At 41.9% G+C, this 22,789-nt stretch overlaps 2 protein-coding genes across 11 annotated transcripts in view; one reads left to right on the top strand and one right to left on the bottom strand.

Annotated features, from left to right (window-relative positions):
• Positions 1-6,751, bottom strand: part of RELCH (RAB11 binding and LisH domain, coiled-coil and HEAT repeat containing) — a 76,615-nt gene extending 69,864 nt beyond the window's left edge. For 4 of the 6 annotated variants that reach the window (XR_004358689.1, XR_004358690.1, XM_032697161.1 and 1 more), the window contains exon 1: positions 6,153-6,750. Coding sequence is in view for 4 of the 6 variants with exons in the window: in XM_032697161.1 (XP_032553052.1) it covers positions 6,153-6,630 (478 nt within the window). In the remaining 2 variants the exon portion in view is untranslated. Of the gene's footprint in view, positions 1-6,152 lie in introns of all 6 variants that reach the window. The other 2 variants (XM_032697218.1, XM_032697187.1) reach the window with 1 other exon arrangement.
• A 409-nt stretch (positions 6,752-7,160) lies between these two features.
• PIGN (phosphatidylinositol glycan anchor biosynthesis class N) overlaps positions 7,161-22,789 on the top strand; it is a 101,029-nt gene continuing 85,400 nt past the window's right edge. For 4 of the 5 annotated variants that reach the window (XR_004360501.1, XR_004360502.1, XR_004360503.1 and 1 more), the window contains exons 1-2: positions 7,192-7,292; positions 21,903-22,163. Coding sequence is in view for 2 of the 5 variants with exons in the window: in XM_032707606.1 (XP_032563497.1) it covers positions 21,937-22,163 (227 nt within the window). In the remaining 3 variants the exon portion in view is untranslated. Of the gene's footprint in view, positions 7,293-21,902; positions 22,164-22,789 lie in introns of all 5 variants that reach the window. The other variant, XM_032707611.1, reaches the window with a different exon arrangement.

The raw sequence follows: 22,789 nt of genomic DNA, 5'->3' as shown, positions 1-22,789 counted from the left end.
CACAAACTCAGTATACTTAGTGCCACATCTCAGGCATGCACATCACAAATAACAATATAAGGCCTACAACTTTTACTGAATCATTCAATGTTTTAGCCTTTACTGCAGGAGATTTCGACCCAGTTTCTCAAACTTGCATCTTTACAATACACTAGAATTCCAAATAGAGGTAATACATTGAGGACAAGGAGTCGTAACTTTGAACTCAACAACATAAGATTTTAGGAGTTATCTTTAAATACTAATAGAAAAGAGACTTGTGATGCTATATTTTAAAGAGCTCCATAGATTCAAATTACCTAAGTCAGGTTTTGTAACAAATCTTAATTTAGTTGGAAAGTGTAAGAACTTCCTGAAAAAGATTATTTTCCTGTATTTTCATTAATTTTGTGTTCATAGAACATAGAAGTCCAGTATTTACAAGTTTTAAATTAGCAGAGGTGAGCTGCACACAGATGGGCTTCCAACATAGCTGGTATCAATACTTACTCGATACTGACTTACAAAATACTAGACAAATCTTTTTACATCAGGTAATAAAACTGGCATAAAATTTTCAGCAAGCATTCTCTCACTGAACGGAGTTTATGAGTCACATCTTCAGTCAAGAAAAAGGTAATTCTCAGAGGAAAATAAGGTACAGGAAATTCGATATAGCTTATACGGAACTGAAATTATGTATGGGAGAACTTAGACAAGTTGTCAATGGTTGGTTCTGAAATGCAAAGCTCTAGCTCATCTTAATTCCCTTCCTCTCCCCCACTCAAAAAAAAATCTCTCCTTTCCCTAACAGCAAAACCATCAGAAGGATGGTGTGCCACTTCAGCATAAATCCTGCTCATTAGGCTGAAGCTTTCAGCCAAAGGATGGTTAAACTCACACAGAACTGAACTAGCTACAAGTGCCTATAGATAGAGGGTTCACTTCTGCCTTCTCCAACACTGAAAAGTAACAGGAATTCTGGCATAGGAACAGAAAGCCAGGGCTAAAGCAATTAAATTCCCCATAGCATAGGTGTGAAGATCCTAAAAGAACAAAAACATGCACTGAGTTACAATAGGGTAAAATACAACATAGTCATAGTCACTTGCTACTCAGCTGAGAACTTGATACTTGCCTGCCCAGTACTAGTGGCTTCTAGTCTGTCTTCCTTTGCCCATCATTGTCATGCTTATCTCATGCTACCTTATCTTGTTACTTCTTTGTGTAGTTATACACTTTTGGGACTAACCTGTCTCCTGAACAATCTACCATTACATCCCAAGTCACCTCAACACAGATATCAGCCGAAGCTTAAACTCATCCATCAGGAACAGCTTCCAACAGACCTGGTTTCACTCATTTGACAAGTCCAACAACTGCAAAAGCCTTAACCTAAGCAGCTTGTAAGCTATGAAGTGCATGTCACTGAAAACTCGTCAGAAATACCAGTGTCAGTAAAATGGAGGGGAGTTTAAAGCAGTTGCAAGTGGAGAAAGTTCAACTGGCTTCTCTATCAGTAAAGCCAACATCAGAGCACTACAAAATCTCCGGTTTCATCCAGACATTACTGCCTTTGGCAGGTCTGCAGGGAACTCGGCTTCCCTTTCCTTCAGTGTTACACAGAAACCTCTACTCTATCAACAGTTTTCTGTACTTCATTTGAAGAGACAACATTCAGTCTTTCCCATCTGTCGATACCAGCAGCTCTGAGTACCTATTTATCTGCACCTTTCCATCCTGTCCTTACTCAGGGGAGCACCTTTTCCAAATCAGACAGTAAAACCACTGTCTTACCCACAAGTTGTCAGTCTATACCCCCTGGTATCTGCAGAGACAGACAACAGGACTAGATATATTTGCTTGCTTTCATAAAGTAACAAGCAAAAGACTTGAGCTGACAACAACAAAACACATAACAACTAGTCATTAGAACAACAAAACTTATTTGTCATCTTCCTAATTTCCTTCTTATTCAGACTGCCATTTAAGCTGAAGTATTTATGAACTGCTTTGAGGTAGCCCTGTTCTGCTGTATTTTCATTCAGAGCACAAATCTGGTGGAACACTGATGACAAAGTCACTCACAAAATTACAATGTCTGTGACTCAGGATTGTGAGCTGTTACCAAGACACCTTCTTCTCACAGAAGTGTAATCAATATGCTCTTCCCACGTGGATTTTTCACTAGGATCCATTTGAATTTCAAAGGCTACAAGCAAAAACAGTGATACTTCACAATATGAAAAGAAAAAAAAAACCAACCAAAACCCCAAGCACTACAATTTGTAAACAAAGCCAGGAGCTTACTATGAAGAAGCAGTAATACTTAATATTTTCATGCTCACAGATTTGCTTAATGTAACTGGAATCAAATCCCCAAAAAGTTATAAGAAATTTTATTTTGGCAATAATTAAAAACAAATAATTTTCTGAAAACCACAAATGTAACATAAGTGTTTAAACCTCTTCTTTATGATTTTCATTAAAGCTATTTCAAATTTTAGGAATGTTGAGCTTTTGTAGCCATAAAGAAAAAAATAAATTGCAAATTTTAAGATTAAAGCTAGTTCTAACAGCGTAAGCTGCATCCCTTTTGGAAAGGGTATTCATCAGGTATAGTAACCAAAGGGCATCATATCAATCATATTACAAAAAAAAAAAAGTTTCTTCATCCACTATGCTCAAGCTTGAATTACTGACATGGGTATACGGAAAAACATATGATTTACAGGAACTGGGATGAGACATTTGAGCCACAGTTTTATTTCTAAATTTCAAGTGTCTCAATTTGTGCTGTACCTCCTCCAGCAAAAATGACAGGGACAAAAATTTAAATGTAATGTGCAGGTGCTAACTAAGGCCTTTAAAAGGCTTTACAGTAAAAAGGAGGGACTTCCAAAACATACCACTCACTGAGTAGCACTAGAAAAGCGGTTATCAAAATGGTCAGAAGATGTGGAGCTATTGCTATTGAAACCAGTGGAAGAAGCTCTCATAGAAGTTTGGGAAGATCTAGAAGAGACATGGGACATGAAAGATGTCCATACACAAGTAATGTACATCTAAAGGAATAGTGTTAATGCCTTCACAGCATGAATTTGCTTAAACTAGAAGAGCAAAGTTGCTACAGACGAGATTTTTCATTACAATATATCTTAATCTCTGTTTGCAGCTGTGACATTGCTGCTGCTGGAAAAGGGTGCTTTTGCAAAAAAAACAAAAAACACCAAAAAAAGAAATCCTAGTCATCTGACTGTCATTTGCTGTTGCAACCAAGCACTCTGAAGCATGGTTCAAAGACAAAACAGCTTCTAAGTCACTAGCTGACCACATGATGCTGGTTGTCTACATCCAATGCCACTTCATTAAAATCTCTTTATAGCAGTCTATGAAGATGAAGAGAAGAAAAAAACCCACCAAAATAAATTCCAGCATGCACTCATAGTTTAGATTGTCTAAAAGGATTCTGAAAAGTGCCAATGAACACTTGTACTGAAATTCTCCCATTCTGTATAGCAACACACAGCACAAAAGCTTTCCACTGCTCAGTGGAAATCCTCAGGCAGCATTCCAAACATACTTCACATTCAGTAAGAATTGCCAGTCGCACTTCTTTTTCATCCACTCAAATTATGAAAAATCTCAGTATAAAGCCACAAAAATTCATCTAACTTGGGAGGAGCAAGTACAAAGCTAGCACCGAGAAGAAATTCTGATTTTAGAAATCAACAGAAATAAATAAACATTTTTATAATGATACTATGATTTATTTTCAGTGAGGCATAAAATTCACATGACCTTGAAATGGCAATCATGTCAACCTGCACTACTTTCTGCATCAATAGCTTCTATTAAGAAAGCTATTGGTTTATTTTCAAATCCCTTTGGCATATTAAACCAAGAGAAGGTACATGCATGACTCTGTGATGCATTCTCTGCAAGTCTCCCTGTGAGGATCCACAAATGCAGGTACAACAGACTGGGTCTCTCAACAAAACTGAACATTTTGACTAACCTAGGAACCTATTCAGACTTACTCTTGGATCTGAACTGTAGCACAGTCATCTACCTAAATCAAGTAATACCAGATGCTTAAGAAGGAAGTGAGGGAACTCTTTCAAAGGTCATGATTTTCAGCCCATCAGAGTCTTCTGCAATCTACTTTTTACTATTTGGAAAATGGCATAACTTCAGAGGCATGAGACTACAAGCTCTTGTGGAATCAGCATCAGTCTGAACAGCACTGTCACAATTTCTAGCTCAATGCTAGACTCCTAACTGCAAGAAAGTCTGATGGCACTAAGTTAAAAATCTACTTGAGCTATACAAAAATATTTTTTCATCTGTTCTGCATTTGTCATCTTTCAATGTCACTCAGTGTGAACTGCTTTTTGAATCACTGTTGCGACAAAAAAATCCTTTGAAAAGAAAACCTAACCTGCTGTAGATATGAGATTTCAAAATACTTACACTTAACCTTTAGCATAAAGTCTAGTGTGGTATTTAACTTAAGCACACTTCAGTATTACTAAACTTGTCCAGAACAAGTGTTAGTCCCTCATTCTCTCTCTCTCTCTCCTGCCTCCTCCCTCCTTTTTTTAATAGGGACATCCCACAGACATCTATCAATTAGCAGGTCAGCAAAATAATAATTAACATGTTTTCACATAAATGCCCATTGGTCTAAGACTGCAAGAGGTCGTTTTTTCGCATGCATAACAACACAGTCACACAGGCTACTATTCTTCTAATTCTACTGGAGTATGCGCAGTATCAGTAACTGGAAAGAACATATTATGGTTACAAAGAAAAGAGAATGTTTAATCAATCGGGTGAATTGCCTGGAATCCCCAAGGAAGCAGCTTGGGGATGAAAGAGAAATTTACATCAGCTCAAAGCCTTGAAGCACAAGTTTTTCCAACATTCACTAATCATATCATGAAGAAGACCACAGTGAAGCTCTCAGCTGGACAAAGTCAAGTATGAAATTCTAATTATTCATAAACAAGATAAGCAGAATATAAACAACACAGCAGGAATTTTTTAAAAAAGTCATTGATTTTTTAAAAGATCTTGAAATGCATTAACAAATTGAAAATTTAGATGTTTCTGATTATTGCAGCCATCTAGATACTATTAGTTATTTCCAAATTTTAAGTGTAACTGCATGTCTTTGCAGCATTAGGAACTTTTAAAGGAAACAAAAATACAGGACTATTTACAGAATGCCTTTAGGTATCTTAGAATACACATAAGTAAGTCTTTAACCTGTCTGCTGCCCACAACTCCTAGCATTTCAAAACCTTCCCACGAGTTCATTAAGTCCTCAAAAGTCAGATGGCTGGGCAGCTTCTCTCTCTCAAAGCCACTTCCACAGGCTGCCTCCTTTTTAGAACTCTACATTTTTTTGACAGTAACATTGACAAGACACACAAGCAATTTTATCCTAAGCTATGTGGTCTACTATTAAAACTCAAAAGCTTTTATGGTCAGCCATGCGTTTGTCCCAATATCTGCATTGCTTTTGCTCCCTAAAGTTGTACTAACCAAGTTCATTTACTGCTCCCCATCTCCAAATCCCAACATGGTGATCCAAAGACTGGAGGCACTTGGTAAACATGGCAGCATTAATTATAGGAAACATCGTATTAGTTGTGCAAGACCTGTGAAACTCAGATCTCTCTTTGGACGCATCAGCAGAAATAACATGCTGGCACCCGTTTTTACATCTCACACCCCATTTTTGACAGTTTTTAGACTTCAAATGCAGCAGCCACGGCTTAACAGCCCCCTCCTTCTCCTAGCGCCGTATGACTTATCTCTTGGCAACAGGCACTAAAGACACCGCTAAGAATCAAGGCTGAAATTACCATCCCTTAGCATTTCTTCCACATTTAGCAAACACTCGTGACGTTCACGGGGATACGGTACTCTAATTAAACCACGCCTGCGGGACCAGGGTAACGCCGGTTCTGGTAGCCCATCTCCTCAGCCCCGGGCCGGCCCGCTCCTACAGCCTCCCCACACCCAGCTTACAGGCAGCAAGGAATGACCAGAACGAGAAGCGATGCCAAACGCCTTTCCCGGCCGCCCAGCGGCACCGAGAGCCATCCCCGCTCGGCCCCGTGTGCCCGCCCAGAGCCCCCCGCCCCCGAGCCGGGGTCACTTACTGAGCTGCCCGGCCCCGGGCTCCCTGCCGCCGGCTCCCCCGAGCCCGCTACCGCTGCCCAGGCTGCCCAGGGCCCCGCCGGCGGGCGGCGTGCCGCTCTGCCGCTCGAAGTTGCCCGGGTTGGAGAAGAAATCGCGGAGCCGCGGCAACTCCCGGCCGCTCTCCAGCAGCTCCGTGTGCAGTTCCAGCGCTGTCAGCAGGAGCTGGTCCCGCAGCAGCTGCGCCGCTATCGCGTCCATCGGCACCCGCGGCGGCTCCCCCGCCCCCGCGGCGGCATCGCCCGGCGCCGCCGCTCGCAGCCCCGGCAGCTCCTCGGGGCTCCCCGCCGCCTCCACCGGCGGCTGCGGGTACGCGAGTCCGCCCGGCTCGGTGCTGCTGCTGCTGCCGCCGCCGGCCCGCGCCTCCTCGGGCTCGTCCTCCTCGGAGTCGCTGAGGAAGGGGTTCACGCTGCCGCCCCCGCCCGCCGCCGCCGCCGCCATCTTACAGCCCGACGCGGCGCGACCGCTGCCGGGGTGATGCCGCGGCAAAGCCTGCGCGGGGCCGCCGCCGCCCCCCCTGGTGGGGCTGGGGCCGGGGCCGCTGCCGCTCCCCTGTGATGGTAGTGATGATAACGGTGATGATGGTGGTGGTGATGCTGCTGCGGGCGCTGCTGCTGCTGCGGGCGCTGCGGCCACGGGCGGCCGCAGCGACACCCCCCCGCCCGCCGCCTCCTCGGCCGCCTCCCACCACCCCACTGCCGCTTCCGGATCGCAGCCTTCGCGAGAGCGCTCGCGGCCAACCGCGAGCGGCGCCCCGGAGGCCGAACCCGCCCCCTCCGCTGTGGGCAGGGCCCGAGGAGCGGGAGGGGCGGTGCCGAAGGGCGACGCGAAAATCAAGGGGCGGGGCTAAAACGAAGGGGCGGGGCTTTCGGGCAGCCACCGAGTCGGGGCGTGGTCATTATAAGGGGCGGGGCCTCGCGACAGTCCTCGTTGGGGCGGGGTCGGGGTCGGAGGCGTGGCCCAGAGTCGGGCGGAAGCGGAAGTGTCCTGTGTTCCCGGCGGGGGAGAGGAGTGAGTCTTGGCGCCTGCGTGCTCCGCGGTTCCCCCGGGGAAGGGGCGGTGAATGCCCCACTCGTCCCGGGGCCAGTTCCTCGGGCACGGGGGTGAGCACGGGCTGTGTCTCGCGGCCTCTGGAGAGCTTTGGCCACTCCGCAGGCAGCACGGCGGCCGCACAGCCTGTTGCTGGGACGGGAGGGGTGCGGGGCTCGGCTTGGCCCCGGGCCGGAGTTGTGTTGGCCGGGACAACGTGGGGCTTCCCGGAGAAAGCAGCGCCCGGCGAGGGCCCCCGGGCAGCTCCTTGGACATTGGAATAGGCCCAGGGAGGTGGTGGACTCACCTGGAGGTGTTTAAGAAAAAACTGGATGTAGGATTTCTTGCCATGGGCTAGTTGACGTGATGGTGTTTGGTCATCGATTGCACTCGATGATCTGAGAGGTCTTTTCTGACCTGATTGATTCAGTGGGTGTGTGAGCCGTCACCCAGCGTCAGATGTGCCTCATGGGCCTGGGGTTAGGGAGGCCATTACTACTCGGGAGCACAGGTGGGTACTAAGTTTATGGCCTTTGGAAGAAGAGTCTGGCAACTTCGGAGTACTACAGGGATGTTGTGAGGTTATGTAGGGAGAAAATTAGAATGGCCAGAACTCAATGAGAACTTAACTTGGCTACTGTTGTAAAAGACAACAAAACCTGTTTACAAATACGTCCATCACAAAAGGAGGACTGAAGAGGCTCTTCGTCCTTTATGGGAAGGAAGGGGAGACAGATGAGGCTGATGTACAGAATGCCTTCTTTGCCTCAGTCTTTAATAATAAAGCCAGTTACCCTCAGGATACACAGACCCTTGAGGCAGAAAACAGGAACAGGCAGTAGAATCCTCCAGTAATCCAGGAGGAAATGTTTACTGACCTGCTACATTGCTTAGACACTCACAAGTCTATGGGGCCAGATGTGATCCACCCAAGAGTACTGAGGGATATGGCAGAAGAGCTCACCAAGTCACTTTGAATCATTGATCACAGTCCTGACTAAGTGGACAAGTCCCAGGTGACTGGAGGTTGGCAAATGTGATGCCCATCTACAAGAAGGACCAGAAGGAGTATCTGGGGAACTACAGGTGTGCCAGTCTGACCTTGGTGTCAGGGAGGGTCATGGAGCAGATCGTCTTGAGTGCCATCACATGGCACGTACAGGACAACCAGGGGATTAGGCCCAGCCAGCATGGGTTTAGGAAAGGCAGATCCTACTTGACCAGGCTGATCCCCTTTTATGACCAGGTGAACCTACCTAGTGGATGAGGGAAGAACTTTGGATGTTGTCTACCTGGACTTTACTGAAGCCTTTGACTCTGTCTCTCATATGCTCTTGGAGAAACTGGCTGCTCGTGGCTTGGGCAGGTGCACTGTTCACTGTGTAAAAAATTGTCTGGATGACTGGGTCCAGAAAGTGGTCATGAATGGAGCTAAATCCATGTGGTGGTGAGTCACAAGTGATGTTTCTGAGGGCTTGGTTTTGAGGCCAGTCCTGTTTAATATCTTTATTGATGATCTGGGTGAGGAGATCAAGGGCACTCTCAGTCAGTTCACAGCTGACCCAAGTTGGGTGGGAGTGTTGATCTGCTGGAGGGTAGGAGGGCTCTGCAGAGGGATCTGGACAGGCTGGATCAATGGCCCAAGACAATTGTATGAGGTTCAACAAGGCCAAGTACCGGGTCCTGCACTTGGGTCACAACAACCCCATGGAGCACTACAGGCGGAGGGACAGAGTGGCTGGAAAGCTACCCAGTGGAAAAGGACGTGGGGCTGCTGGTAGACAGCGGCTGAACATGAGCCAGCGCTGTGCCCAAGTGGCCAAGAAGGCCAACGGCATCCTGGCTTGTATCAGAAATAGTGTGGCCTGCAGGACCAGGGCAGTGATCATCCCCTTGTACTTGGCACTGGTGAGGCCGTATCTTAAGTCCTGTATTCAGTTCTGGGCCCCACACTGCAAGAAGGACATTGAGGTGCTGGAGCATGTCCAGAGAAGGAACAGAGCTGGTGAAGGATCTGGAGCACAAGTCTGATGAGGAGTGGCTGAGGAAGCTGGGGGTGTTTAGCCAGGAAAAAGAGTTTCAGGAAAGAGCTTATTGCTCTCTACAGCTACCTGAGAGGAGGTTGTAGCAAGGTGTGGGTTGGCCTCTTCTCCCAAGTAACAAGCAACAGGAGGAAAGGAAACGACTTCAAGCTGTGCCATTGAATTTTTTCATAATATCCATTAGATTGGATATTAATAAAAGTTTATTGACTGAAAAGGGGGTTAGGCATTTAAGCAGGCTGCCCAGGGAACCGGTAGGATCACCATCCATGGAAGCATTCAAAAGATGTGTGAATGTGGCACTTAGGAACATGGTTTAGCAGTGGACTTGGCAGTGCGCAATTAATGGTTGGACTCGATGATCTTAGAGGTCTTTTCCAACCTTAAAGGCTCCATGATTCTATGAAGTTGTGCATCTGGAAGTGTGAAGTTCCCACTCTTGAAAAGATGATGTGATTACTTTGTGTGTTGCCTGGTGAGAAACTCAAACTCAGAGTGTAGCTACAGGTAATGTTTGCTGCTGAAGGAAATTTAGCTCATTAAAAACAATTCAGAACAAGGCCAGCATTGGTTTCTGTTTTGTTTCTTAAAAATAATGTTCTGTTCCCACTAATGGGAGCTCTGTGTAAAGCTGATTCACTAGGAGTTACTTACTGGGGCTGAACTCTTGGTAATAGAATAGTGGGAACGTTTTGCAGTGATACGGAGGCCTAAAAGCACCGTTGAGTGCTGACTACAAACTCTTCCAATCACGCGGTGGTGTGCCATAAAACACCAGTGCTTTCCTTCTGGTTCAGATTTGCATAATTTTTTCATAAATAGCATGATCAATTTTGTGTCCTGTCCCACAATAAACTTCACATTTTATTACTACCTTATTGTTTTATGTTGTTGATATACAGAAAGAGCGTTGACCAGCGGAGCAGGAACTGGTTGTAGCATAAAGTAAAATGGTGCTGTGTTGAAATTCGAGCGGGATCACAGTAAGAACAAAAACATTTTACTGTTGCTGCTCCGGTGGAATGAGGAGCCCTTAAAGAAACCTTCTGCTTTTTCCTTTCCGCTCTGGAGAGCTAAAGCGTGTTCAGTACGAGCTTGTTAAAAGCCGAGTCTGGTGTTGTGCCTCTTCCTTTGGGCTGGAGGGAAAGCCCTGCCGGTGTCCTGCAGCGGCCTCTGGTGGCGATGGATGGTGATCGCATGTAATTCCCTTACAGGGAAGGGGCAATGGTTACCGTGGGGGGAGTCCAAACTCTCAATTCTACCTTTTCTTATAAAAAACTCATTTCTGCCGACTTCAATGTGCTGCTGCAGTAAGGACTAACTTGTTTTCACTCTTCCTCACCGAAAATAGTGTAAAAGCATTCCGCTGTTTCAGTACTTCGGAAGAGACTTGTTTGGGTTTATGAAACAACCAAAATATTTACACATGACACTCCAAAATAATTTACGGATGGCTGGGACAAAGCTAACATAGCTAAAATGTATATTCCAGAGTGTAAGTAGAAAAACGTGCTTTTAACAACTTGCTTTAAACAGTTTCTTAGGTACCAAAGGGCTATTATTTTGAGAAACCTGAGAATAAAACCTAATAGTGTAGTACCTTGGAGGATGTGTGAGACAAAATAAGATGCGTGAGTTCTGGAAACAGAGCATTATGTAGGTCTACGTGAGGCAGACAACTGCAAATTAATTTTTTCTTAATTTATTCAGTAGTCATTCTGAGAAAAGCACATGGTTCATCAAGCTGATTTGTCTCTTACTAGAGTTGGTGTTTCCTTCTAACTTTAAAAGGATTTGAGTTCTGTGTCTGAAGAACAGCATACCTAGATACATCATGGAAAACTGAGTATCCAAAATACAAGAGGTTTGTAGGAAAATATCTTAAGAGGCTTTTGGAGGAGGTGGTATATAAGCAATTTTTTCAGTCTGTGCATGTTTGTTTTTTTTTTAATGAATTTTTAAAGTTATGGTTCCTGAGATGGAAAGCAAGTAGAAAAAAATCAGCCTTTATTTTTACTGTGTTGATTTTGATAGGAGTGTTAAATCTTGAGCTAATGGTTCAAAGTTTGATGAACTTAAACATGGCCAGTTTCAGGTTCCCTCTGCTGTTTGGTGGGGTCATGGGTGTGTAAAGTGTGCTTTTTTTCTGTGCTACTGTGGTGCAGTGTCAGCTGCTCTCATGTGAGTGAACACAGTTTAAGTCAAGCTATAAGGGGTTTTCTGTTTCAGTTTCTACAGGCAAGATTAATTTCTTTTAAAGTAATTAATTCTGTTAGGTACATATTGTTTTATTTCTGTGCTGAATACTTGAAGTATATGAAATAATGTGTTCTAATGAATCCTACAGTGAAGTAGGGTAGCTTTTTTTCATCTGATTGGGATCTCAATCAAGGCACAGGGAACAAAATAATGGAGGAAAATCTGAAGCAAATCTAATTTCTACTTTAAAATAATGCTGATCTGTGTGTTCTGCCAACTCTTGCTCAAGTTTTCTTCTAAAACTGAGCTTCCTGAAAAAATCTTTGTCTATACAAGTTTATTTAAGACTAACTTTTACCCCCTTTCAAAAAAAAAACTTAAAGGAAGTTATGATTTTTACCTTTGCCTTCAGACCTTAAAAATGAGCTTTGGTGTAAACTCTCTAAGCTCAAAAATATTTTGATATTCTGCAGGAGCTGAATAATGCAAATGTTGAGACTCATAATGTTGACCTTTACCATTTCTCTGAAACTGTATCTGTCTGTTCCAGTTTTAAGGGCATGTTTCTTAATGAGAGTAGCCTATATCAGTAGCTGATAGTTACTTGTGTGTTACACACAGATGTAGCTTTACCCTGACAAACTGACTTTAAAAAGTGTTTGTTAAATTGGGATTTTAAGTAAAAGTAGTACAGCAATGTGAGGGGGCTCTCAGAAATATTTTCAGCCTCACCAAAAATGTGATAATGACCCATGAAATCAGATAGGAACCTGAATTAAACAAAACAAACTCCCCAAATCACTTTGAAATCAAGTTTGGCTGTGTTTTTCTACCTCCAAAACTGCTGTTTTGAAGCATTACTGTGAGCAGTGAATATTTGGAAGCCAACCTTCAAAAACAGAGCGAGCAAACACACTCAGAGCCTAACAGTTATTTTAGAAAACTTGTTCAAGCTTCATTATGCATGTATTTCTGTTTTTGTGAGAATGAACAGATGGAAAAAATGCCGTTATGGTTGAGTGAGGAGACATAAATTGCAAATCGAAATGGGACCTTTTATGACACCACAAACACTTGAATGTTGAATTGCTTGGGCTTCGCTCACCTTAGCCTGAAAGATGGAATGTGTTGTCTGAAATGTAGGCTGCCCAGAAAGCTCTTGTAGAGAGTAACAGACCCCTCTGAGATGTTGTGCTTTACCCTGCCTCACGGTGGTGAAGGACAGTGTAGCTGGGGAAGGGAGATAGTGCACCAAGAGAAGTAGGAAATCAGTCACTATGAAGTTGTTCTTGAGTTCTAGGGTCCAAAGGTACTAAGTTCAAATGACAAGCTGCTTTGCCTGAATTTGTTAAGGTGTCTTTTATTGAAACTTTGTGGAGGTCAAGACTTGACATTGAAAAGGTCTTATTGACCTTCCTATCACAGGAGAAACATGGGCCAACTTGCAGCAATGCTGCTGTGCAAGCCCCGTGCTGCTGCTCTGTGCTTTTGAGGGTTGTCTGCTTCACATTATTCCTCTTCAATTTAGTACTTACACAGGTTTGAAAAAAAAAAAATCCACCTATTTTCTTTATATGGCCTGCTGACTACAACTAGTGCGAGATGCAGGCTTCAGAGAATGAAGGAATCTGAGGACATGCTTTGAACATGCTGAGTTAGCACTGTTGGGAGGAGATGCAGTCCTGTCCTGGTGCCAACATAGGGGTTTGTTTTGGGAATTTGGGGAACTAAACTACAGCAAAGTCATCTTTACTCTTCCTTCCTTTTTTTTCCTTTATGTTATTTTCAGTTGAATTCATTCTCTAGAATGCTTGACTACAAAGTTGTACAGATGGCTGTGCCAGACCAAGGAAACAGGCAGGAGCAGAAGAGGACAGGACAGCTGTCTGCAGCTGTACTGGCTTTTCCTTGCAGTATTTGTGACTGTGAAGACCTCTTGTTCTTTTAACTGCTACTCCCATGACAGCCATTTTTGTGTAAAATACCTGATAAAACATATTTGCCTTGCTGGTTCTAGGTATTTTTGAAAATATGCTTGTAGTTACAAGCAAATATCTATAAATGGTAGTGTACAAGTGAAGAACCAATACACAGATAATAGATTTTTTCTGTCACCTCAAAACTAGCTGCTTGTGTCCTTCCTGAGAGCAGATACTAAGATAGGTGGACTTCATGTTCGTGACATGAAGCTGGTTTTGGTGCCTGTCTCACAATAGAATTGTCATCTCTTTGGAATCTTCTCTCTATCAGATCCACACCCCTCTTTTGCCAGTAGAGGGATCAGGCAACTACAAATGATTCTCCATTTTTGGGTGGCGGGGGGAGAGATGTGGAGGAGAACCAGAGAGATATTGCCTATCTATGTTCTCTAGGTTTCTAGGTCTCTCTCCAGCAGTTTTTGTCTTGCTCTCTAGGCTTTTTGTTTTTGTCCTACAATGAATCTACTGCCTTTCATTTGCCAAAACAGTTTGAGTGCTGCTTTAAATCAGCAAAGAGACAGAATACTGATTGTTTTCAGGAATAATTTCCTGGCTCTAGTAATTATTAGAGTGAGTCAGCAGCTGAAAAGTAAAGGTGTCTTATACAAATGAAAAATGGCTTGGATTTGTCATAAAAACAAATGTAAGCTAACAGGGTTTCAGCAGAGAGTGCTTACAAGCTGATATATTGTAAATGCTAATGAATGTTAATTACTTGGTTAGTAGAGGTTGATGTAGGAGCAAATAGAACTTTGTTCTAAAGTGAATATTAGGGTTTCAGGCTGCAGTAACTTGTAAGTTGAGGGAGCTTTGTGTCTTATGGGAGCTTAGGAAAATGCTTCCTATGTGAACAGCTTGCAACCACGGCTGCTGGTGGAAGAGTTAAAAGGAGGTGACTCCTTTGCTTAAAGATTTCTTGCTAGACCTCAAGATATCCTTGGACAAATATTGTATATAGTTACATTACTACTTGAGTACTTGAATGCTCTTTTGAAGTGGGTATAATCCATCCTTTTTAGCGCTTTTCTGCAGATTACGACTTGACTATTACTATTCTATTTAATAGTTTATTTCACCTGGTAATTAAAGGAATTGGAAATTTTTTTTATCCCCTATTTCTTTATGTCGAAGAGGTACTTCCTGACAGCCTATTTCGACGTTGGGATTTCCCAGGGACTGGTTCTGCCCGTGGTGCCCGGAGCGATGCAGGACCCTGGAGAGCGCCGGGGGGCAGCGGCCACCGCCCCCTCCGCCCTTACACAGCCCCCGAACTGTGCCCATCCTGGGGTGTGGCATGTAATGCAATCCCCTCCGATTGCGGTTGCTTTCCTGGTGTGCCTTCACCTCAGGCCTTAAATGCGTTTTTGTTCTCAATGGGAAACTTAACTTGCCTCTCTCTGCGTCAGCTTTGTTGTGAGCTGAAGTCTGGCAAGTATAGATATATATAAAACAAAAATCATGCTAACCAATTGAATAGTATTCAGCTATATACATTAGAACACAAAAGTTCCAAAAGTCCTTCTGTTAAAAAAAAAGAAGCTTTTGAAAGGGTGGGAATCTACAAATTGATTATTTGACTTCTGTATGCCTTTTATAAAAGTATTAGCGTATGCTTAGAAGGTTTCTTGTGGCCCTTGTTTTTTTCTTCCTTCAAACTGAAGCTATTGGCAAATTGACATTCAGAGGCTTATGTATAAGATTCAACAGATGTGGCTTGTTTCTATTTGACATAATTCATTTTGGTTTGTAATGGTTTAAACAAATGTGACTTAATAAAGGAAAACCAGCTTCTGTCAGCTTTTTTAAACCCTTTTTATTCAGACTAGCTTCTATGGAGCATACTTTAAACACTGTTTGGGGTGTTTTTTGTTCAAGAGTGGGGGTTTTTCTCTGTACGTATGCATAATGTATTTGCAAACTGATTTTGCAAAGCAGTGCAGCTGAAAGTTATTCTTTTTTCCATCCTCTTCCCTGTATGCTCTACATTAATACTTGTTGTATGACTTTAGAAAGTTTGACCCTTGCCCCTTTTATTGTTAAAGGGCAGAACTCTCCTGCTTGTATTGGTACTTGTGCTTTATTCCATAGTTTTATTGCGAATGTCTTTATAATATCTCAGGGGGCCTTCAGCCTTGGTTTATCAGGGAGGGCTCCAATGAGACAGCAAGACTGCTGTGGCAAGCTGTCTTCCATGTACTTGTTTTCTCTTAAGTGCCACTTGTCCCTTGACCCTGGCACCTGTGAAAATTGGTGGGATGGATTCTGTTAGACACTCTCAGGCTGACTTTTTTCTCCAAAAGTGTGCCATAAAACCTTTAATATGAAAGATCTGTCTACAGAATCTACAAACAGGGTAAGAAAAAGACAGTGACGGGAATTTTTTTTTCTTTTTTTTTTTCCCCCCCACAAGAATAGAGAAAGCTGAGAAAATCTGCTACTTTTGGTAGCACAAAAAGGAATTAAACAATCCATATTGAGATGAAAATACAATGTTAAGCTGTAGAACAGTAGTGCTTGAAGAAGACTTGCTGGTAGAGTATTGCTGAATGACTTGGAAATCAAGCAATATGCAGGAGGATTTGCAAATATCTCCTGAGAACAAACATAGGCCCCCCCAAGTACTGTTACCCAGTGAAATAGCTAATTTCTTGTTGTTGGGTTTTGCTTTTTCCAAGTTCTGAATTTCTAGCTGCCTGCATACTGAGCAGATGTAATTTTGCTGTATTTCTACTTTTAGTTCTGTCTCCACTTGGCTAACAAGTGGTACCAAAGGCTGATGCTCTTGTTTTCCCTTTCATACCTCAAAGTAGTCATCATTTCTTAAAGAAGTGCCCTTGTTCTCTTTATCAATGCTGTCCCATTGGCAGTGTTGTTCTCAGGTGTGGGTTTTTTTGCCTGGGAGACTTGTGGATACAATTTCCCATGTTTAAGGATAATTCAGAGAAAATGGCATAGGCTGACGTTGGGGTGACTGATTTGCAGTATGTTCAAGTACTAGGACACGATGTTTTATTGGTGCTTTGCAGGCCCTAGTCAAATGAAAAGTTTTGGCAAAAGAGACTTTTCTAGGCAGGCATAGTAATTTTGATTATCCAGTGATGTTAAAAAGAAAATTAAATATTCTTTGAGCTCTTTGCCTCAGGTTTGGATGTGCTTTACTGAACCACATTTAAAATTTAAAACAGATGTCATTTGTTATTATAATCTCTAAAATGCTCAGTGAAGATGTTGAACGTAAAATAATTTTAAAAAGATGGTGTGAATTACAAAAGCTACTTTAATGCCAAAGCAAGTGGAAATACTGTAGTTGCAGTTTCATTATCTGGCAGAGCATGTTGTGATTCAATAGAGAAAGAAAATGAAATTTTGGAGAAGAGGAAGAGGGACTTTATAATTTTCCCTCTTCATAGTATGATTACACAATGAAGTCAAGATGAGAATTTTGTGTTTCCTATGTTTAGGAGATGTGTAAAGATGCGAGAGAGAGTTGCTCAGAGACTGGCTGGCAAGTCTCTTGTATAAATTACAGTCAGTGTCTTATATGGTCTTGTATAAATTACAGTCTTGTGCAGTCAATAGGTGTGTATGCTGTGACAGAAGGAAGGACTTGGTTGCATTTCTTGACTAGTATAACTCTTTAAAAATCTTAATTAGTAAAAGCATAGGGTAGGGCCTGCTAACACCATCTTAGATGTTGTATAGCTGCCATATCATGCACAATACTGTCAGTTAGACTGCACAACTTCCACTTTGCTCCTCTGCCCTAAGGAGAAGCATAATTTTTTATGTATGGACAAATTGTGCAGTCACCACTTTGACAGTTTAAATTACAAAATAAACAATCCTGTTTAGTTGAAAAGTATATTAGTCAGACAGAAACACAGCAGCCATTCCTGTCTATTGCTCTTTTCTGTAAAAGATGCTTACCAAGGCCATTGATGCTTATTGAAAATGCATTTCCAATGGATTTTCTTCATCTTAATCAACAGACTTGACAGTATTGGTGAAGCATGGTTCCTCTAAAAGAAATGACTAATGTATCTTGAGCTCCCTGTCTTGACACTTTATTGTCCTTAACAAAATATTCCCGTCAGTGGGGCATATTCCATGAAGTATTTTGTGCATGTTTTATTGCGTATTTGGAGAAAGAAAAATATAAAAGGGAAATGTTACATTTCTTATGAAGAACTATATTGTATTGCAGTACAAGTCTGGTTTTCTTTGCGTTATAAATAATGCTGAGAGATTATAACTTCAGAGAGGATGCATCTTAGATGTGGATTACTTAGGGAAACTGTGTGCTGCATTTAATTATGTCAGCCTTCCTGTTCAGCGCTGAGGGACCTGATCCAGCCTGGGGCTGTGGATGTAGTTTCTATGGTGTGAGTCAAAAAGAAGGTTAAAAAAAACAATGTCTTATCAGGAAGTTACAGATCAGCTTGAAAAGAGGGAAAAGCTCATGTGAAGAAATAACCTGCCTGCTTCTTGTCCGATGGTTGGGCTTAGGTGGCTCATTGCAGCTGTCTTGCTCCCCTGCCACTATCACAGTCTGAGTGTTTTAGTCCTTGCACTGACACAGCTGTTGGTGAGGCACTCACAGCTGATAGGATTTTTGGATATTGTTTTGATAGGTACAAATACAAAGACAGAAAGAGTCCCTTCATCCTCTCTACCACCAATTGGGAGCTGAACTTTCTCTCTGAGAATTCAGTATGACAGCAGGGTACCACCAAAAAACCCTTCTCTAATCTGTGTATCACTTTATTCTGGAAAAGTAATTAATTGCAGTCAGAAGGTCCTTGCTGCTTTTCTTTCTTTAATCTCCTAGAAGGGTGTCCTGGTTCTACCTTGCTGTCTCTCGGTTCGATTGCTCCCCTGTGTCTTCTCGCTCTCCTCTGTGCTCGTGTACAACATCCAATAAAGTGAGAAGCTCTGAAGTCTGCTGAAGCCCCCAGCTTCACCAGGGCAGTGCTGATTTTCTACTTGATCTGTTCCTGTGAACAACTCACGTTTAACAGGCAACGAGAAGCTTAGTGGATCTTTAGTACTTTCCTGTTAAGAATCTGAAAAGGGTCTTCATTTAAGAATCCACACCAGCTTTGTGTTGTTGACTCCAAATTGTTTGAACAAAAACTATTTTATTGGAATAGTTTAAGTTCTGATATACTGGAGGTTGGACAGAATCATTATTTGCTCTGTATTTAGTTTAAGAGATGGTGGCAGAAGGTGAAAAATACAGAAAGAAAAGAATAAATCTGAGTCTGATATATAGCTTACTAGTTGGGCTGGATCTAAAGAGGAGGTGATTTGGCTGCCTGTGTTAGGATTCTAGGATTCTGTTATAGCAAATAATGTATTTGGATGGACAGTAAGAAATGGCATGTGACAAATAGGTAGCAATGTGCTCTTTTTACCTACAAGACTAGGAACTTCTCTGTCTCTTCTTGGTGTGATAGGCAATGGCTTAACAGAATTAAGTAGAATAATGCAGTTAAAATTTGAGCAAAGTTTGTGTTTTGCTTTGTGAAAATAAGGACTAAAGGTAGGTAGTGGACTAAATCGTTTGCTAAGGGATTGCCTGAGAAAATATCACAGAACACAAAAATATTGAGATATCCTTGGCTTAAGTTTTCTTGACAGAAAGATGTAAGATATATTTTCAAGTGACAGTTTATCCACATTTTGAATGGTCAGACACCTGAGGGCAGAGATATTTTGGCACTAGTAATTAATGCATCTGGCTCCTCATCCTCAAAATTGTGTGTGTTTAATGCATCTCTGTTTTTCTTTTCTTGACAGGCTTTGGCTTTTGCTTTTCCTTATAAGCTAGTGCTTAATCCACTTTTCCCTTTTATCCTGGTTATTTTTTCCTTGCGAGGAAGAAATTGTTATTGAAATCGTTATCCTTGTTATTTCTATGCCTTGTGAGCTTTCTGCCTTAAACAGCACTGGGCTGTGTGGAGAAATTTGCTCTTTATGACCTCTGTAACAGAGGGAGGAGAAAGTTAAAGGACTTTCTTCTGTTGTGTATTATCCCATAGAACCTGGTTTAATTTCTGTATCTCATGTGAGACACAGAGAAAGAGTATATAGATAAACATGTTTCCTGTGTCTTCTCGCTCCATTTGAAAGGGGTGTGAGGTGCCATTCTGACATTCAGCTGAATGCAATTAGGAGCTTTCCAAGCCCTTTATATCTGTGGGAAAGTATTTGTAAGCCTGAAGATAGAATACTTTTCACAATGTTATGTCACAGTGATAACACACAAAGTCATGTATTAAAGGAACAGCGTAAGCTAACCTTAGAGGCAGAAGGAGCAGCTGTGAGGGATGTGGCAAAAGCAGGGCTCTGGGAGCTGCTTGTCTGGAAATCATATGATGGTGGTGAGCAGTTGGATATGTTGGGCCCAGATGAATAGTCTAGTGTAATGTAGTCAAACTGGTTACAAAAGAAAGTATCCTTTTTTTTTTTTTTTAATTAATTCCATGGATGCTATAGTCTAAGACAGCATTAAATTTGAATTGTGTTGACTGCACTCTTTTTGCTGCAAGCAAGGACTGAGGCTTGGGGAGAGTTAAAGCAAAGAGAAATAACTAGTGCAGAAAACAGATTATGTTACTAATACTTTAATTAGAAGAACATAGAATATGTTAAGCTATAGAACTGTAGCGTTGGGAGTATGCAACAAGTACCTGATGGAATTTACTGTTTTGTTTAGTAGGGTGTTTAGTATCATCAGTTTAAGGCGTGAATAGTTTGGATTCTCTTATCAAGCACAACTACATCAAAAGAAAAAACCCTATGGAAATAAAACTGATTGAATAAAATGAAGTCTGGCATTGAACTTAGTGGTATTTCTGTGATTGTAATTTCATATATTTAAATTGATGCAGGAACCCTGAGTACTTAAAAATAAACAAACTGATATTTACACTTGTAGACATAGAAGCATGTCAGTTCCTGATTAACAAAAAGGTTTTGTTTGGTCGCTTAAATGTAACTACTGAATGTCTCTTTGAAATGTTGTATTAAGTTATCTCAATTTTGTTATGTGGTTTTCTCTCCAAATCTCTCAAATGAGAAATTACTATAGTAGTATTTCGAATTAGGGTTGGAGTTGTTGCATCTGTGTTTCAGTAAGAAAAATGGGTGGAATTAGAAGTTATGGTTAAGTTGTATACAGATCTGAACTTTCTTTTGAATAGTAAATAATATTATATAATAACTTTCAAATCTTTATTAGTATGTTTCTTTTTTCCTCTGGCTTTCCTGGCCTTTTAAAAATTTTTATTTTAAGAAGAATCTTTCAGAGTTTTGGTCAGAGTTCAGGTTATTTGGTATTGAAGCCTTTTATCCTTATTTGATAAGAGTAATAGTCTTACCATATGGTGGCTGCCTGTCTCTGTTCAGCTACTGGAATTCTGTAAGTAACAAGATAAACTTAATATGTATATTGACATTTAGAAGCACTAACTAGATTCTTAACAAAGTGTTTCTTTTAAAGAGAGGTGTGTATTTACATAGTTAATCTGAACCTTCCAGGCTGTTAGGAACATCTGTTTCTAAATTGATGAGTGGAGGTGTTGTTTTGTAGAGGTTGATAATTAGTTGATATTTAAATAACTAAGTTAGCAGCTTGGACAGCACTAATAGTACTTTGTCAGAGCTAAGCGTCATTCCAGCTTAGATCCCACACTTACCTGAGCCAATATACATATTTACCTGCAGCAGGCATGGCTTGAACCGCACAGTACACTTGGCAAACATGCATTTCCAGCGTACCTGTTATTAGGCATGTTTGTATCCCTAACCTGACATCAGAGGTTAGGGCAGAAAAAAAAAACATTCAAAAAGGGAATATAATTATCCCTGAAACATAATTCTGCAACTGTTGTGATTTTGTTACCTGTTTTAGAAGAGGAATCGCATTCTGCGCTCAGCACAGCGTCTTTGTTCTTTTAAAAGAAGGGTTCTGTTTCTACGCAGAATATAACAAGCCCAGATTTGATAGCAAACTTGAGGAAAAAAGCAGTATTGGATGGATGTTTGCTTTAGGATGGCTTTTTCTAGCTGTCTGGCTTCTGGCTTGCATTTGCCAGACTTCAACTCTGTTGTGCAACTAGCCAGTAGAGGGTAGTATGTTCATGGAGACTTTGTGTGGTCTTGAGTCTTCTGTCACTGATGTAGGTCCCAAAACAAACTGGCTTGATTCAGTGGTCTTTTGAAGCCATCTAATAAACCAGTAAAAACCAGATGAGTTGCTGAGACATGATGGCTCTCTGAAAGTCTGAATTAGTCATGCAGTGACTTTTGACTGGGGGAAAAAGCTTGTTGGAAACAGAAACTGATTATGGATCATGGGTGATGGCTGTGCTTGTTGTATTGCCATTCTATAACAACTGAAATAAATACTGATTCTGATAAGTCTCATTTGCCTCACTTTATTTTTCTCACTTCCTCTTAGTGTTGGACTTTGCCTTTGCCAGCCAGCTGTTGCCATGGATATACCAATCTTCATACTTGCTGCTCTCCTTGTGCATTGTGTGTTCTTGGTCTCCATTTTTGACATCTACTTCAGCTCTCCCCTGGTCCATGGAATGACCCCTCAGCAGACTCCCCTGCCACCTCCAGCAAAACGTCTTGTACTCTTTGTTGCTGATGGTCTGCGAGCAGATTCACTCTATGAATTGAACAGCAATGGCACAGCCCAGGCGCCTTACCTGCGGTAAGTCCATCTGAAAACTCTACTGACCCACAAGATTTTGCTTCTGAAGGCAACTCTATGTAATTTCAAAAAGAGAACAAGAAGAACGACAGCAACTATGGTAGCTTGAATACTGCCTTCCCTCTGCCTTTGAAGTGACAAACTCTGAAAGAGTTACACTCTGCATGAGTTTGGTTTGGTGTCCCTTGCCAGGAAAGCTGCTAAAGCAGTAACAGTGTAAATTGAGTGAGTATTGTCCCCTGCACACTACAGATAGCCAGTAACTGAGAGGAGCGTGAACTTTCTCCATTCACATCAGCATGGTATCAATTCTGAAGCCTGACAGGCGTTAATTTAACTGCTTCCTGGATGTTCAGTTTAAGAGTAGTAGTTCATTAACGTGCTTGTCTTCTAACTCTAAGCTTTTTAAGGAGTGATTAAGTGATGTCTTGAATGGATCTAACAGCAGGCTGCCACCTCCTCTTTGTTCCACCCTTCCTGCGTGCCTGACCTTGGTGCCTCCCTTGTGCTCCCTAGTGTGTCTGATTGCTTAAAGGGGTGATTTGGTTTAAGGTTGTGAAAAATAAATCCTGCCAAAAAGTCATAGCCTCACGTGCTTAGAACCAATTTTCATTAACTTTCCCAGT

This window comes from Chiroxiphia lanceolata, chromosome 1 (assembly GCF_009829145.1).
Source record: "Chiroxiphia lanceolata isolate bChiLan1 chromosome 1, bChiLan1.pri, whole genome shotgun sequence".
Lineage (NCBI taxonomy): Eukaryota > Metazoa > Chordata > Aves > Passeriformes > Pipridae > Chiroxiphia > Chiroxiphia lanceolata.
Note: the sequence above shows the minus strand (reverse complement) of the source record. Positions and strands in the feature narration are given on the sequence as shown.